This window comes from Mirounga leonina, unplaced genomic scaffold (genome assembly GCF_011800145.1).
Source record: "Mirounga leonina isolate KUSES-001 unplaced genomic scaffold, KU_Mleo_1.0 Mir_173, whole genome shotgun sequence".
Classification (NCBI taxonomy): Eukaryota; Metazoa; Chordata; class Mammalia; order Carnivora; family Phocidae; genus Mirounga; species Mirounga leonina.
In genome coordinates this window covers 74,313,466-74,330,107 of record NW_023270447.1, presented here as the reverse complement: position 1 = coordinate 74,330,107, position 16,642 = coordinate 74,313,466, and the positions used below count along the sequence as shown (strand labels likewise).

Below are 16,642 nucleotides of genomic sequence, written 5' to 3'. Positions count from 1 at the left end.
CAGCAGGCTTCTGAGGTGACCCTGGGCTTATTCCTGCCATTCTCCCTGGTACTGAGTTCTCCTGGTCAGGCTTCTCCTGCCTGTAGGGAAAGGGAGGGGGCGTCGGGTTAGGTTCGGCATACTTTTGATTGGATAGGCTTCTGGATTCACCGAACCTAGGATGCGGTACAGAGGGAATCCCGAAGCCTGCGCCTGTCTTCCAGTTTGCGAAAGGACACCAGCCTTTTAGGTGCTGTGATGTAATTGAATGCTAAAGTCAGTGGGAGTTCAGAGGAGAAAGAGTGCCGTTATAAGTTTGTGAAGCTTCCAAGAAGGCAGAATATGAGTCCTGAGCTTCTGTGAAGGATTAGTAGGGTGTAGGTAGAGGAAGGGGTCATCCAGTTGACCGGCCTACGTGGCATGGAGATATAGGAGAGAGTCCGGAACATACCCAACCAGCTCCATCCCCAACCTTCAGGCTTCAGCTCAGATGTTAGCCTGCTCTGGAAAGTGTTCCTGGTCACCTCCCCGCCATCTAGGTTGTCCCTCTCTTTGCTTCCTTATCACTCTTCTCTCTGGTATCACAGGTACCAGGTCAGTTGAGCTTCCTTTGTGTGTTGGGACTGGAAAGCTGGTGTTCCCAGCCTTTGGGGTGGATGAGTAAGCATAAGAATACGTGAAGAAGGAGACCTGCCTGGCTAGAGCAGAGAGACCATCTAACTGTAGGGATTGGGGAATGGTCTTGGTCAGTGTGTCCTGAAGCTTAGGAAAGGAGACAAGTATAGGCTGGCCGCTGGGAGGGCACAGAGAAGTTAGAGGGCCTGAAGCATCTCCTGGACAATCAGGACAGTGACTGGTGAGGGAAGGGGGCTTGTAGTTGGTGACATGTCACTGAGAAGCAGGGCAGCAGTGGCACAAGAATGTAAAATTTGCCAAGAGCCCCACAACGAGAAAACAGCCCAGATATGGAAACCTCCAGTTTGACAAAGTAAGTCTAGCAGAGTGGTAGCTGATATTGCCATGTCTCCATTTTGGAAAATGTTGATTTTTATTGTTGCCTTTGAAGGGGTTTGGATCTGATGGTGATTTGCACACCATTTTTCAGTAGTATACTCGTGTAAAGCATCATACCTTCCGAATTCTGTTCTCTCCCATTAATAATGATGTGAAATTTGCCCTCTTTTGAATAAGCAGTCTGCTAGTTGCAGTGATCTATGGATAGAGCGTGTTGAGGGTAGAGGGCAGCTAGCCATGGATTTTAACATTTGTTGTGGACTCTGCACTGAGGGGGGTTAACTTTGGTGGTTAACTGAGAACTGTGATTCCGTAAGAGATGAGTGCCTGGTAGCCTGATGGGGCTTGGGGCTTGTGAGCAGGAAGACCAGGTGGAAGATGTACCTCGACTCTTCTGGTTGGTTGTACAGGTCAACAAGAACAAAAAATGGCGGGAACTTGCGACCAACCTCAATGTGGGCACCTCAAGCAGTGCTGCCAGCTCCTTGAAAAAGCAGTATATCCAGTGTCTCTATGCCTTTGAGTGCAAGATTGAACGGGGAGAAGACCCTCCCCCAGACATCTTTGCAGCTGCTGATTCCAAGAAGTCCCAGCCCAAGATCCAACCTCCCTCTCCTGGTAAGGATCGGGTGAGCAGCCCCACTAAGGCTCACCCTTCACGGGGAGCATTCAGGGGTCCAGACTCCTTATTCAGCAGTGCGTGGCCCCAGGGACGTGTGCGCTGCCCTGCCCTACCCCAGGGCTTACCACGCTGACAGAGCTAAAGAGCGGACAGTGGCGACTCCCTTGAGAGGTAGTCTGCAGCAGCCCTTAAGTTTTAATTTTCATTGTGCACCTGGCATCTTGCCAAATGTTTGTAAACTAGCGAGTAGGAGGGACACCAGAGGAGTAGGGAAATCTGACAAATCGCAGTGAGGCAGGGCCATCTGGGAGCTTTGGCCCACTGATGTCAGCGCCTTAGAATGCAGCTCAGACTAGAGCCCTGAATTCCCCAGGGAGCTGAGATGCTAATGAATGGGAAGGAGGGGGTGGGGAGGGCATATGAATGGAACTCTCTGATGGGAGTGCCTCTGCCCACCCTCCTTTCTGAGAGGAGGCTGGGGCCTGGGCAAGCATGGGGAGGGAAGAAGGCCAGGGCTCCTAGAAGGTGGGTGTGAACACATGTGCCCTGGTGTTGACCTCTGAGGGTGTAATGAGTGCCTGAGATGACTCATCGGCTGGGGAGGCCTAAGCAGTGGGATATCTGCTGCTGGGAATGGTAACTAATGGAAACATTAATTACTGGTAGTTCTGCTCGCATCAGCTTAGAAGAACATTGGAACCTGAGAGGTGACACTGTGCTAGATGCTTGTGAGTAGGAGCTCCTGGGTTCTTAAAGTACACTGAAGGTTTGGGGCAATGTGGAGCCTTCCTACCTAGGATTCCAGGGGCTCTGACTGGGAACTTGTGCACCAGCATTACAGGGTTTAGTAGGTTAGACAGGGTCCTTGGGGAAGTAAAGAAGAGTAGTCAGGGAAGCTGGCAGAGACACAAGGGAACACTAGCATGGTGATGGCATTGCCACACTACTCCTGTTCTCCAAATGCAAAACAGTATCAAGGAGCAATAGAAACCTCAAATTCCCCAGGGCACCTGGGCGGCTCAGTCAGTTAAGCGTCCGACTCTTGATCTCAGCTCAGGTCTTGATCTCAGGGTCGTGAGTTCAAGCCCCACGTCAGGCTCCACACTGGGCATGGAGCCTATATTAAAAAAAGAAGAAGAAGAAGAAGAACCCTCAAATTCCCTTTTTATTACCTGGCCTTACATATTCCCTGCTGAGAAGGGTGATTTAGGCTTTAAAGAACCCCAGCTTTAGCCTTACAACAGTCCTTTCCAAAGAAACCCCAGGGCGTTTGTGTATTCCTGTGAGAGTTAAACACCTGCCGGCTCACCCCACATCTCTGTCCACAGCGGGATCTGGGTCTATGCAGGGGCCACAGACACCTCAGTCAACCAGCAGTTCCATGGCAGAAGGAGGAGACCTGAAGCCACCAACTCCAGCATCCACACCACACAGTCAGATCCCCCCCTTGCCAGGCATGAGGTAAGGCCAGGAGCAGGGGCAGGTTGCTTGGAGGACCTGGGCAGAAGTGCATGAGCTTCTGTGCAGCCCAGGGTGGTCCCTGCTCTGCCCACCCAGCCAGGGACTCTCACGTGCCCTGCTTACTGAAGGAATTGCTTTATTTGGGGTTTAATTGGCTTTCCTCACTCTGGAGCAGGAGCAATTCGGTTGGGATCCAGGATGCGTTTCCTGATGGAAGTGACCCCACATTCCAGAAGCGGAATTCCATGACTCCAAACCCTGGGTACCAGCCCAGTATGAATACCTCTGACATGATGGGGCGCATGTCCTACGAGCCAAATAAGGATCCTTATGGCGGCATGAGGAAAGGTGACCAACTGCTTGAGGACAGGGCCAGGGAAATGGGGGGATATCTTGAGAGTGGTTCACGGTTCTTGTCAAGCCATTCTCGGAGATAAGGCCTTTCCAGACCCAACCACCACTCTTCATCCTTACCTCCTTTCTTGTCTCCCTCTCCCTGGCCTCACCTTGTCACACTTTAACAAGTAGGTGCTCTTTGCTGGTTGGAGCCTCTTTAGATCTCTTCTGAACCCGTCAAGGAAACTAGGAACAAACCCAAGCCCTGAAGAGGGCTTGGTCTTTGGGGCAGGCAAGGTGTAGGCTGCGAGGCCTGCTGGCTTACCGGTTTGCTCACACCTTCCTTCTGCGCACAGCTCCAGGGAGCGATCCTTTCATGTCCTCGGGGCAGGGCCCCAACGGCGGGATGGGAGACCCCTACAGCCGAGCTGCCGGCCCTGGGCTGGGAAATGTGGCGATGGGACCGCGACAGCACTATCCCTATGGAGGGCCGTATGACAGAGTGAGGTGAGCGTGGCCCCTGCTCCTGTCCCACCCCAGCCCCCCACAGCTATTGTGGACTCAACCCACTGCTCCACCTGTGTACAGGACGGAGCCTGGAATAGGACCCGAGGGAAACATGGGCACCGGAGCCCCACAGCCGACTCTCATGCCTTCCAACCCAGACTCGGGGATGTACTCTCCCAGCCGCTACCCCCCGCAGCAGCAGCAGCAGCGGTGAGTGAGGGCTGCTGTCGGCGTCGCTGTGGCTCAGGCCTTGCCACTTCCGCCCTGATCCTCTGGTTCTCTCCCTCCTGCAGACATGATTCCTATGGCAATCAGTTCTCCACTCAAGGCACCCCTTCCGGCAGCCCCTTCCCCAGCCAGCAGACCACAATGTATCAGCAGCAGCAGCAGGTGAGGAGGGCAGCCGGGGTCCCCCCAGGAGCCGGTTAGAAGGCTGAGTTGGAGAGTTTACGGCGGGCTTGCTCTAGGTCCTTCGGTATGCTCCCACCCACATAGTTCTGCTGAAGAGCCGAGCCCTCAGTCTCATCCCTGTTGAGATTCCAGTCCGGTCTCGCTAGTTCTCCAAAAGGGCTAGAAACCGATCTTATTTTGGTTTTTGAACTTCTCTACATTTTTCTACCTAGAGCAAGGGAGACCAGGGGAAATAGGGACTGATTCTTGCTTTCAGAAACAACTTCAAAAGATCGTTTGTAAAGGTGATTCCTTTCTTCCCTTGGAGTCCCTGTCCCCCCTGGAGGCACAGAAGGAAGCCCGGCGAGTGTCTGGTGTAGCCATCTCGGCAGCTGTGCGTCTTGTGTCCCTGCGTGCAGAATATTAACTGCCCCTCTGCTTGTCCCTGTCTTAGAATTACAAACGGCCGATGGACGGCACATACGGCCCTCCTGCCAAGCGGCACGAAGGGGAGATGTACAGCGTGCCGTACAGCACGGGGCAGGGGCAGCCCCAACAGCAGCAGTTGCCCCCCGCCCAGCCCCAGCCTGCCAGCCAGCAGCAAGCCGCCCAGCCTTCCCCTCAGCAAGATGTGTACAACCAGTATGGCAACGCCTATCCTGCCACGGCCGCCGCTGCTACTGAGCGCCGACCAGCGGGCGGCCCCCAGAACCAGTTTCCATTCCAGTTTGGCCGAGACCGTGTCTCTGCGCCCCCCGGCTCCAATGCCCAGCAGAACATGCCACCGCAGATGATGGGCGGCCCCATACAAGCATCGGCTGAGGTCGCTCAGCAAGGCACCATGTGGCAGGGGCGTAATGACATGACCTACAATTACACCAACAGGCAGAGCACTGGCTCTGCCCCCCAGGGCCCCGCCTACCATGGCGTGAACCGAACAGATGAAATGCTGCATACGGATCAGAGGGCCAACCATGAAGGCCCGTGGCCTTCCCATGGCACACGGCAGCCCCCATATGGTCCCTCTGCCCCCGTGCCCCCCATGACAAGGCCCCCTCCTTCCAACTACCAGCCCCCGCCAAGCATGCAGAATCACATTCCTCAGGTATCCAGCCCCGCTCCCCTGCCCCGGCCAATGGAGAACCGCACCTCTCCTAGCAAGTCTCCATTCCTACACTCTGGGATGAAGATGCAAAAGGCAGGTCCCCCGGTACCTGCCTCGCACATAGCACCTGCCCCCGTGCAGCCGCCCATGATTCGGCGGGACATCACCTTCCCACCTGGCTCCGTGGAAGCAACACAGCCCGTGTTGAAGCAGAGGAGGCGGCTCACGATGAAAGACATCGGTAAGGAGACCTCCCTCGTCAGGTTGCTTCATCTGCCCCTTAAAATCTTGTCCATTTTTCTTTCTCCATCCTAATATTCCGGATGGGATAAGATCTTGGTCCAGTGTTGTCTAAAATAGAGCCAAAGAACTTTGGATAAGGAAAACAGCTGATTTCAGGCTTTACCAAAAGAAGCGCCATGCAGTGATGTCCTAAGGGAGCCTAGAAGCAGATGTGTGTCCTCTCCTAGATAGGAACTGCCTCCTGCCATGTGTTATCTTCAGAGTAGCCTGACTGATGGGCCAGCCCTGGGGGAGCATCTGGCCAACCTGGGCTTGGGAGATGGGCGACATGGAGGTTTATTTCAGGAACCCCGGAGGCATGGCGGGTAATGATGTCCCTCAAGTCTGGGCTGCTGGCAGAGAGCACATGGGCATTAGACACCATTAACATCCTGCTGTATGATGACAACAGCATCATGACCTTCAACCTCAGTCAGGTGAGTACAGGTGCCTGGAAAGATTGGAAGGATGGGAGGGCCTGGGATCTTGAAGCAGACCGCACGAAGTGACACAGGGAATTAAGCCATCCCCGGCCAGCATGGTCTCCCCTCTCTCGCTCACTCTCTGGTATCTTCTGTGCCAGTACTTTGCCACTGGCCGTGGGCCCAGAACACTGAGAACAATAATAATTTGTGTAAGGTATCAGGATTGACTTCAAAGGGAATTTGGGAGAAACTTTTTGGTATTGGTAAGAAATGCAAAAAAAAAAAAAAAAAGAAAGAAATGCAGATTCTGTTGGTGTGAGTGAAGACACCCAACTTTCAAGACTACCAAGAAAAACCTGTGGTCTTTATTAGTGAGCACGGCAGTTTCTTCTTCTCTGTCTTCATGCACTGTGAATATAGGAGGTCTTTATTGATCCCGTGTTCCTAAGGTATAGAAGGGGAAGTGAAGTCTGCTTGTGAGTGGTGGTGGTGGTGGTATTTTAATTATGTTCTTGCAGAGGTGATTCTCCCGATCCTCTCTCCACAAGACGTGCACCTTGAGTCTTCCCAATAGCTAGGAAGAGTTTCTGCTGCACCATCCCACTCTTTCTTTTGATCATCCTTAGCGTACCTACCAACCTATCTATCAAGGAGCTGACTAGAGGGAATTGTTAAGAGTTAACCATTTCGTGTGTCATCACTTTGTGCTAGGTCCTTCATATGTTCTTTCATATCATCTTCACAACAGCCTTCTGAGACACATGTGGCCTCCTAGAGAAGAGTAAATAGGCTCAGAGTCTTATCTTTGCCCAAGTTCACACAGCTGTCAGCAGTCTTTCTGATTCCAGAGCCCAACTTTATGTCCATTACATAAAATTGCCCCCCATGAGAAGGAAAAGGAACAGATATTGATTGAGCAATTTCCATATGCCAGGCATTTGGTATATTCCATTTAGACCTCAGAACAGTCGGTGTCAAGTGTAGGAATTTCCATTGTGTTCAGCGGAAAGATAGAAGTAGTATAGGTTAGAGAGTTTAAATCACATGGCTAGTTCCTAGAAAAGCTAGAATGCAAACCTAGATCTTTCTAGTTCTAAAGCCCTTATTTTTTCCATTCTGCTTTATTCTCTTTGGCCAGAGATTAATCTGACTGGAGATTAGTGTTTTCTTCTAGAGGTAAATGACCTATACAGGATCCAAGCTGGAACTTGGGTCTACCTAGCACCAGCTTAGACCGATGTTTGGAGGACCGAAGCCTCATCCCACTCATTATGTTGCATGATTGACTCATGGAGGTCCAGCCTCCTGGAATGTTGGGGAGCTAGGAGAAGAGAGCAGGTCAATATCTCTCCACACTGCTTTCCCTTTCTCCGCTCGTGTTGAAGGGATCATCCCACCATGCCTAGCCTTGGGCTATACTTGGCAGTGGAATATAGAGAGTGTCTTAAGAGGGACAGTATCAATGCCCAGCAGGTAGGAAACTGGGCCTGGTGAAGAAAAGCAGGAATTGGCTGGGAAGAGGAGGCCAAGAGGTGAGGTGCAGAGCTGTCGGTCAGCATGTCCGTCCTGCTGGAGGCAGGTTACGTGGAGGTAGGCTGAGCAGAAGGAAGAACTGTATGCTGGGCATAGCAAAGATTGAATGACTTACTCTGTGGAGAGCCTTTGGTAAAGGAGCAGCTCTGTCTCTCCTGGGGATACAGATGTCTGACCTCCAAGGAAAGGAGGGGAGATTAGGTAGAAGACTGTGGGAGGCTTCTCAGATCAAGGATTCTCTCCTTTGGCCCACTTTTCTTCCTTCATTTATTTCCTGTTTTTCTCTCTTTAGCTCCCAGGTTTGCTAGAGCTCCTTGTGGAATATTTCCGACGTTGCCTGATCGAGATCTTTGGCATTTTAAAGGAGTATGAGGTGGGTGACCCAGGACAGAGAACACTACTGGACCCTGGGAGATTCAGCAAGGCGTCTAGTCCAGCCCCCATGGAGGGGGAGGAAGAGGAAGACCTTCTAGGTCCTAAACTAGAGGAGGAAGAAGAAGAGGAAGTAGTGGAAAATGACGAGGAGATGGCCTTCTCGGGCAAGGACAAGGCAGCCTCAGAGAGTAGTGAGGAGAAACTGATTAGTAAGTTTGACAAGCTTCCAGTAAAGATTGTGCAGAAGAATGACCCGTTTGTGGTGGACTGCTCAGATAAGCTTGGGCGCGTGCAGGAGTTTGACAGTGGCCTGCTGCACTGGCGGATTGGTGGGGGGGACACCACTGAGCATATCCAGACCCACTTTGAGAGCAAGACAGAGCTGCTGCCGACCCGGCCTCATGTGCCCTGCCCACCAGTCACCCGGAAACATGTCACAGCAGCAGAGGGTACTCCAGGGACAACAGAACAGGAGGGCCCCCCGCCTGATGGCCCTCCGGAGAAACGGATCACAGCCACAATGGATGACATGTTGTCCACCCGGTCTAGCACGTTGACCGAGGAGGGAGCTAAGAATGCAGAGGCCACCAAGGAGAGCAGCAAGTTTCCATTCGGCATCAGCCCGGCACAGAGCCACCGGAACATCAAGATCCTAGAGGACGAACCCCACAGTAAAGACGAGACCCCACTGTGTACCCTTCTGGACTGGCAGGATTCCCTCGCTAAGCGCTGCGTCTGTGTCTCCAATACCATCCGAAGCCTGTCGTTTGTGCCCGGCAACGACTTTGAGATGTCCAAACACCCGGGGCTGCTGCTGATCCTGGGCAAGCTGATCCTCCTGCACCACAAGCACCCAGAGCGGAAGCAGGCACCACTGACTTACGAGAAGGAGGAGGAGCAGGACCAAGGGGTGAGCTGCAACAAAGTGGAGTGGTGGTGGGACTGCTTGGAGATGCTCCGGGAAAACACCTTGGTCACGCTCGCCAACATCTCGGGGCAGTTGGACCTCTCCCCGTACCCTGAGAGCATTTGCCTGCCTGTCCTGGACGGACTCCTACACTGGGCAGTCTGCCCTTCCGCTGAAGCCCAGGACCCCTTCTCCACCCTGGGCCCCAACGCCGTCCTCTCCCCCCAGAGACTGGTCTTGGAAACCCTCAGCAAACTCAGCATCCAGGACAACAATGTGGACCTGATCCTGGCCACGCCCCCCTTCAGCCGCCTGGAGAAGTTGTATAGCACCATGGTGCGCTTCCTCAGTGACCGAAAGAACCCGGTGTGCCGGGAGATGGCCGTGGTTCTGCTGGCCAACCTGGCGCAGGGCGACAGCCTGGCAGCCCGCGCCATCGCCGTGCAGAAGGGCAGCATCGGCAACCTCCTCGGCTTCCTGGAGGACAGCCTTGCTGCCACCCAGTTCCAGCAGAGCCAGGCCAGCCTGCTCCACATGCAGAACCCGCCCTTCGAGCCAACTAGTGTGGACATGATGCGGCGGGCTGCCCGCGCGCTGCTGGCCCTGGCCAAGGTGGACGAGAACCACTCGGAGTTCACGCTGTACGAGTCACGGCTGTTGGACATCTCGGTATCACCGTTGATGAACTCATTGGTTTCACAAGTCATTTGTGATGTACTGTTTTTGATTGGCCAGTCATGACAGCCGTGGGACACCTCCCTCCCTGTGTGTGTGTGCGTGTGTGGAGAACTTAGAAACTGACTGTTGCCCTTTATTTATGCAAAACCACCTCAGAATCCAGTTTACCCTGTGCTGTCCAGCTTCTCCCTTGGGTAAAAAGTCTCTCCTGTTTCTCTTTCCTCCTCCCGCCCCGCCCCCCCCCCCCCCCCGCCCACCTCACACCTTTCTGTTCCTTGTCCTCACCTTACCCCCCTCAGGACCCCACCCTATTTGAAAAGACAAAGCTCTGCCTACATAGAAGACTTTTTTATTTTAACCAAAGTTACTGTCGTTTACAGTGAGTTTGGGGAAAAAATAAATAAATAAAATAAAATAAAAATGGCTTTCCCGGCCCTTGCATCAACGGGATGCCACATTTCATAACTGTTTTTAATGGTAAAAAAAAAAAAAGGAAAAAAATACAAAAAAAAAAAACCTCTGAAGGACAAAAAAGGTGACTGCTGAACTGTGTGTGGTTTATTGTTGTACATTCACAATCTTGCAGGAGCCGAGAAGTTCGCAGTTGTGGACAGACCCTGTTCACTGGAGAGGCCTGTGCAGTAGAGTGTAGACCCTTTCATGTACTGTACTGTACACCTGATACTGTAAACATACTGTAATAATAATGTCTCACATGGAAACAAGAGAAAACGCTGGGTCAGCAGCAAGCTGTAGTTTTTAAAAATGTTTTTAGTTAAATGTTGAGGAGAAAAAAAAAAAAGGCTTTTCCCCCAAAGTATCATGTGTGAACCTACAACACCCTGACCTCTTTCTCTCCTCCTTGATTGTATGAATAACCCTGAGATCACCTCTTAGAACTGGTTTTAACCTTTAGCTGCAGCGGCTGCGCTGCCACGTGTGTATATATATGACGTTGTACATTGCACATACCCTTGGATCCCCACAGTTTGGTCCCCCTCCCAGCCGCCCCTTTATAGTATGACGAGTTAACAAGTTGGTGACCTGCACAAAGCGAGACACAGCTATTTAATCTCTTGCCAGACGTCGCCCCTCTTGGCACGACGCTGTACAGGTCTCTGTAAAAAGTCCTTGCTGTCTCAGCAGCCAATCAACTTATAGTTTATTTTTTTCTGGGTTTTTGTTTTGTTTTGTTTTCTTTCTAATCGAGGTGTGAAAAAGTTCTAGGTTCAGTTGAAGTTCCTGATGAAGAAACACAATTGAGATTTTTTCAGTGATAAAATCTGCATATTTGTATTTCAAACAATGTAGCTAAAACTTGATGTAAATTCCTCCTTTTTTCCTTTTTTGGCTTAATGAATATCATTTATTCAGTATGAAATCTTTATACTATATGTTCCACGTGTTAAGAATAAATGTACATTAAATCTTGGTAAGACGTTTGTGAGGCTTTTTACTGTTTTCACACGATTTAACAACCTGACCTTTTGGGGGGGGCGGGGGTTGCCGGTCCTGTTCTTGGAAATCTCCTTGGTGTGCCCTCTTCCCTGAATGGTGGCATCCTGGGCCCTGTCATTTCTGTACCATATTCCGCTCTACCTTCCACAGTGTAAGTAAATTTAAGAAAGCCTCTGCGATGATTTCACCTGCAAGAGGAAGTTCTCGGCATAAAAGGCTGTTAGCCTCTTGAAATAAAATGGGTGTAAATAGCCAAAGAAATTTTGATGATAGTCTAGAAAAAAAATTTTTTTTTACATAGTTGGCTTAAGGGAGGATATCTGCTTTTCTAAGAAAAGAAATTTTTTAAAGATTTATTTATTTGACAGAGACACAGCAAGAGAGGGAACACAAGCAGGGGGAGGGGGAGAGGGAGAAGCAGGCTTCCCGCTGAGCAGGGTGCCCGATGCGGGGTTCCATCCCAGGACCCCAGAACCATGACCTAAGCCGAAGGCAGACGCTTAACGACTGAGCCACCCAGGCGCCCCTTTTCTAAGAAATTTTTAACAGTAAGACAAGCATTTATCTCAAGGCAGCCTCCACCTTAACTGTGTGGAAGATTAATTTGAACACTCCCGAGCTAAAATGCCCTATCTTCCCCTAGAAACCTGCTTCTCCCATCCTTTCCCCAGGAAACAACAATTCCATTGCTTGGCAAAACAAAACAAAAAACTACTTTCGTTTCCACATCCAGTCTGTTTGCCCTCTCCAAAAAAGAACCCTCAGCCGGGCCACTACCACTGTAGTTCAAGACACTATCCTATCATTCTTAAATTCTTGAAATATCCTCCTTGTTTCTGCTTTGCCTGGTTGAACCTATTCTTGACATTAGCAACCAGAACACTCCCTTTAAAACCTAAGATCAAAATCCTTCAGTCTTCTCACTCAGAGTAAAGTCCAGATCCTTATAAATGACCTGCGAGACCCTTGGTCGTCTGGCTTGCTGTTAGATTTCTGGGCCCCCTTTCTCTTCCCCATTGCTCACTCCCCCACAAAGGAATGTTTCCACCTTAGGGATTTCGTATCTACCGTCCCCTCTGTCCAGAATACTCTTCGACCAGATAACTCTGTGACTGAAGTCCTCTTCTTCGGGTCTTCGCTCAAATACTGTGTCGGTGAACCTTCCCTAGCCACCTTATTTAAAATAGCAGTCTCTGCCCCCCTGCCTTATTTCCCTCTCTGCCTTATTCTTCTTTGTAGCCCTTGTTACGTCCGGCCTGTTGTACGGTTGCCCTTTGAACGGTGTGGAGGCCAGGGCTGCCAACACCCTGCCTGGGCAAAAATACTTTTTTTTTTTTCTTCAAATTTTACAAACGTTGCTTTTATTTATTTTTACTTTTTGTTTTTTAAGTAATCTTTACCCCCAACGTGGGGCGTGAAGTCATGACCCTGAGATCAAGAGTCACATCCTCTACTGACTGAGCCAGCCAGGCACCCCCCAGAAATACATGTATAACTTTTGACTCCCCCAAAACCTACACTAATAGCCTACTGTTGACCGGAAGCCTTACTGATACATAAACAGTAGATCAACACCTATTTTGTATGTTATCTGTATTATATGCAGTATGCCTACAGTCAAGTAAGGAAGAGGGAAAAAATGTTAGGAAAATCATAAGGAAGAGAGAATACATTTATAGTACTGCACTGTATCAAAAAAAAATCTGTTTAAGTGGACCTGTGCAGTTCAAACCCTCTGTTGTTCAAGGGTCAACCGTATATTTTACTCACCTGTCGTCTCCCACTAGAATGTAAGCTCTCTGAGGGCATTATTATTTTGGTCACTGCTACATCCGGGTCCTAGGACACAGGGTGACCACTTAAGGAGTTGTTGAATGAAACTGTAGATGTTGGCCAGATGCAGTTACTTTTGTGAGGCGAATGTTGCCATATACAGCGTCTCTGTTCATCTCCTTCCTTGGGGAAACAGCGGAGAGACCAGAAGCAGTAGCGGAGAAAACGCCATTGTTGTGGACACTCGAAACCTCAGTTTCCTAGTGCGTACCTACTTGTGTACCAGACGTGGCCCATCAAGTAATCCTGCAAGGATTGTGCCTGCAAGTCAGTATTCTGGCTCCCATTTTACAGCTGAGGAAAGCGGTTTGAGCACACCCACCCCCAGGGTTCTTGGCATAGCCTGTGCAGATTCGTAGTTGTGTGGAACAGAAGGAAGAGAGGGAAAGAGGTAAACCTGAGAAAGTTTAAAATAGGGTCGAGTGGCAGGAAAGAATGTCCAAGTGGGGTCCCACAGCTGCGGCCCTCCTCCCCGGGGCAGAGGACCCCAGGAGTAACTGAAGCTAGCTGCGGAGCTCAGCAGGCAAGATTTGCTTTTGTCGTACTCAGCATAAGGTAACAATTGTCCCAAGAATTTCAACCAAGTGTTCATCGAGCTAAGTGTGCTTGTTAATATTTGGGTCAGGGACAGGAACGAATAATCAGTATTCCTCTATTGATTGAGGGGGAGGGAGGTAGAGACAATGGCTCACCTTCGTCAACCGAGATGCCTTCCTAGGACTCTTCTGGGAAAAAAAACGACACGGGAAACTTTTCATATCTATATTTTGGTGAGCTGTGTTGCTAATGGCTATGTTTTGTACCGGGCCTCTTGAACTCCATTTTCTAGTGTAGAAAGTGCATTTCTGGGCTATGTGTGGAGCATTACCTAGGAGTTTGGTTTCCTGGGTTCCTTTCATCTGCTCCCCTGCAATGCAGGGGGAGCCTAGCCTGGTCTCCAGTTTCCGACTGGAGTTACCACAGGCTGAGAGAACTGCTAGCCACTGAGCTGTGAGTAATTTGCTTTTGAGAAGTAAATAGAACCTCGCCAGTAGAGAACCCAGGGGTGTGGCCAGTAGTTCTTTTCCCAGGCTCCTCCTCCCCGCCCCCCCCCCCCCAATGACCTTAACCTTCTTTCATAGCTGGAGAGCTGCCAAGTCTGGCCTAAACAATGCTCTCAACCTCATTGGCTCTTTTGCCTTGTAGCCACTGCCACCCCCAAGTGGCTAAGGCCCTTCCCACTAGGCCGCAGTCGGGTCAAGGTTTTCTAAGTACTGAAAGGCAAACACCGAACGAAGGGTGAAAAATATTTAGTGTCTGCGGCCTCTAAAGGATCAGTGTTTGGCTCCTGCAATTGAGAGGCAGGGTGGGGTGTCCCGCGGTGGATGGACACCTTCAAATGATACAACAGAGGCCAAATGGGGGGCGCCTGGGTGGCTCAGTTGGTTAAGCAACTGCCTTCGGCTCAGGTCACGATCCTGGAGTCCCGGGATCGAGTCCCGCATCGGGCTCCCTGCTCGGCGGGGAGTCTGGTTCTCCCTCTGACCCTCCCCCCTCTCATGCTCTCTCTATCTCATTCTCTCTCTCAAATAAATAAATAAAATCTTTAAAAAAAAAAAAAAAAAACAGAGGCCAAACGGAATGTCCAAAACCTGACTGGTGCCACCCCCGATTTCAGGACGGATGTGAATGTCACCCAGCATCCTTGGAAACTGCCAGTGAGTGCCCACAGAGACAAGATGGAGTGTAAAGTTCTGCCTGTCATCACAGGCATTAGCCCCTGCCTGCTAAGTTGGCAGTAACAGAATCAGGAGCCAATGTGGTCACTTTTGTCCCATAACGGCGTGGCCTCAAAGCCAAGATGAGGGTCAGCTATTCCATCATTCCCATAGGGCTGGGGCCATGGAAAGTCTAGTGTCTGAAACTGAATTACTGAGAATGCACACACTGGTCTGTTCCTCTGCCCGGTCTGCAGCCAAAGCCACCTTTGGATACGGTACCTGGAGCCAAGCAAGGTGCTACAGAAAGAAACGAGTTGTCAGGTTGCTCCAGCATGGTGAATGCTCCATGAGAACTACCGAACTTCCTTCTTCACACCTCCAGTGGGAACATCGCTCTTCCCCCCTTGTTGGAATTCAGGGAATTACAACAGCCCGTCTTCAGTGAGCACTTTGGGCCAAGCGCTATAGAATCCATGAGGTAGATATTACTGTCATCTCCATGAGGACAAGGACTGCGTCCGTCTTGTTCAGTGCTACATCCTCATCCCCTGTCACAGGGTAGGCACTCCTATTTTGTGGAGTAAGATGGGAATTTAGTAGAGGAAAGAGTAGATAGGAGCTGTTAAGACGCGGTGTGCACTATGCAGGGTTCTTGGCATAGCCTGTGCAGATTCTTAGTTGTGTGGAACAAAAGGAAGAGAGGGAAAGAGGTAAACCTGAGAAAGTTTAAAATAGTGTCGAGTGGCAGGAAAGAAAAACCAGCCTGGAGATCTGAATTCAAGTCTCGCCTTAGCCACCAGCTATGTAACTTCAGGCTAGCCACTTCCCTTTTCTGAGCCTCGTTCCCACATCCATAAAATAGAGGTATCAGGGCCAACAAACGGATTTATCAACCAAATCTTTACTGAGTACACACAATGTGCAAAGCACTGTTCTAAGTAGTGGTAATACTTTGGTGAACGTGGCCCCTGCTCTCACAAGCTTATATTCCAAAAGAGGGGAACAGACAATGAAAGCAGTAAAATTCATAGACAGGACAATCAGGTGGTGATAGGTGCTATGGAGATAACAGAACAGGGTGATGGGATAGTACAGGGTGCTGGATGTGGCTGGGTAGTGGGAAAAAGCCTCTCTGAGGAGGCCACCTTTCAGCTGAGACCTGAAGGTAGTGGGCTGGCCAAAGGGTGGTCGGGCAGTGAGGCATTTCAAGCAGGGGAAGCAGCGAGAGCAGAGCCAGGCAAGTTCAAGAAACAGAAATGCTGTAACTCTCTTACCTTCTAGGATTCTAGAAACAGTGATGCATTGCTTGTATTGTTTAGGTCAGAAATTTGTATTATGAAATCATTTGTTGGTGGTATGGGATATTTGCTTCTTAATGGAAGTGACCGGGTGGTATAGAGTCGTTCTGGAGCCCTTGGATATGTCTGTCTGCCTGGCTCTCCCACCGTGCTGGTTGCTCAGCTGGCTCCCTGTGTAGATGCAGGCTCCATTTTAGCTGCAGACTCTAAAAGCAGACTGGAGAGAGCTGCCTCCTCAATTACTTGCCCGCAGTCTTGGAGGCCTTTCTAGAACCCCCTCCCATCCCACCTAGTCTTCCTCCATTCTGACAAGCCAGGGCTTTGAGAGCACAAGGTTCAGCTTTCTTGTTTTCCTGTCAGAGCAGGAGCCAGAAAATGAAACAGGAAACAGAGCGGAAGAGGAGGGGGGTGGGTAGCAGAGAAGGAAAGGAAGGAGAAATTGCTGGAAAGTAGAGCTGAAGATCTGGACAAAGTTCTACCTCTAATGGGTGACAGTTGAGCTGTTAGGAAACATTCTGACTTGTCACAAGAGACCCCTGTCCTTTTTACATACAGATTTTTGAGGGAATTTGGTGTGGATGGAGGAAACCTTAAGAATGCATGTCTTTTTCCCTTGTGAATTCACAAAGCAAGTACAGTTCATTGCTCGGTTTTGTCTTTGCAAACAGAGTGCTGCTGGGAGCCTCATGGACTTCTAGAGATTCAAGCCACAACTTCAGGCCCCAGTCACGAGTGTGCA

At 50.4% G+C, this 16,642-nt stretch overlaps 1 protein-coding gene across 4 annotated transcripts in view; it reads left to right on the top strand.

Annotated features, from left to right (window-relative positions):
* The window catches only part of ARID1A (AT-rich interaction domain 1A), a 68,897-nt gene extending 57,847 nt beyond the window's left edge, over nt 1-11,050 (top strand). For 2 of the 4 annotated variants that reach the window (XM_035019402.1, XM_035019401.1), the window contains exons 12-20: nt 1,404-1,611; nt 2,944-3,076; nt 3,252-3,424; nt 3,769-3,919; nt 4,001-4,129; nt 4,213-4,309; nt 4,764-5,655; nt 6,003-6,133; nt 7,947-9,799. In XM_035019402.1, the coding sequence (XP_034875293.1) occupies nt 1,404-1,611; nt 2,944-3,076; nt 3,252-3,424; nt 3,769-3,919; nt 4,001-4,129; nt 4,213-4,309; nt 4,764-5,655; nt 6,003-6,133; nt 7,947-9,677 (3,645 nt within the window). In that variant the 3' untranslated portion in view covers nt 9,678-9,799. Of the gene's footprint in view, nt 1-1,403; nt 1,612-2,943; nt 3,077-3,248; nt 3,425-3,768; nt 3,920-4,000; nt 4,130-4,212; nt 4,310-4,763; nt 5,656-6,002; nt 6,134-7,946 lie in introns of all 4 variants that reach the window. The other 2 variants (XM_035019399.1, XM_035019400.1) reach the window with 2 other exon arrangements.
* The last annotated feature ends 5,592 nt before the right edge of the window (nt 11,051-16,642 follow it).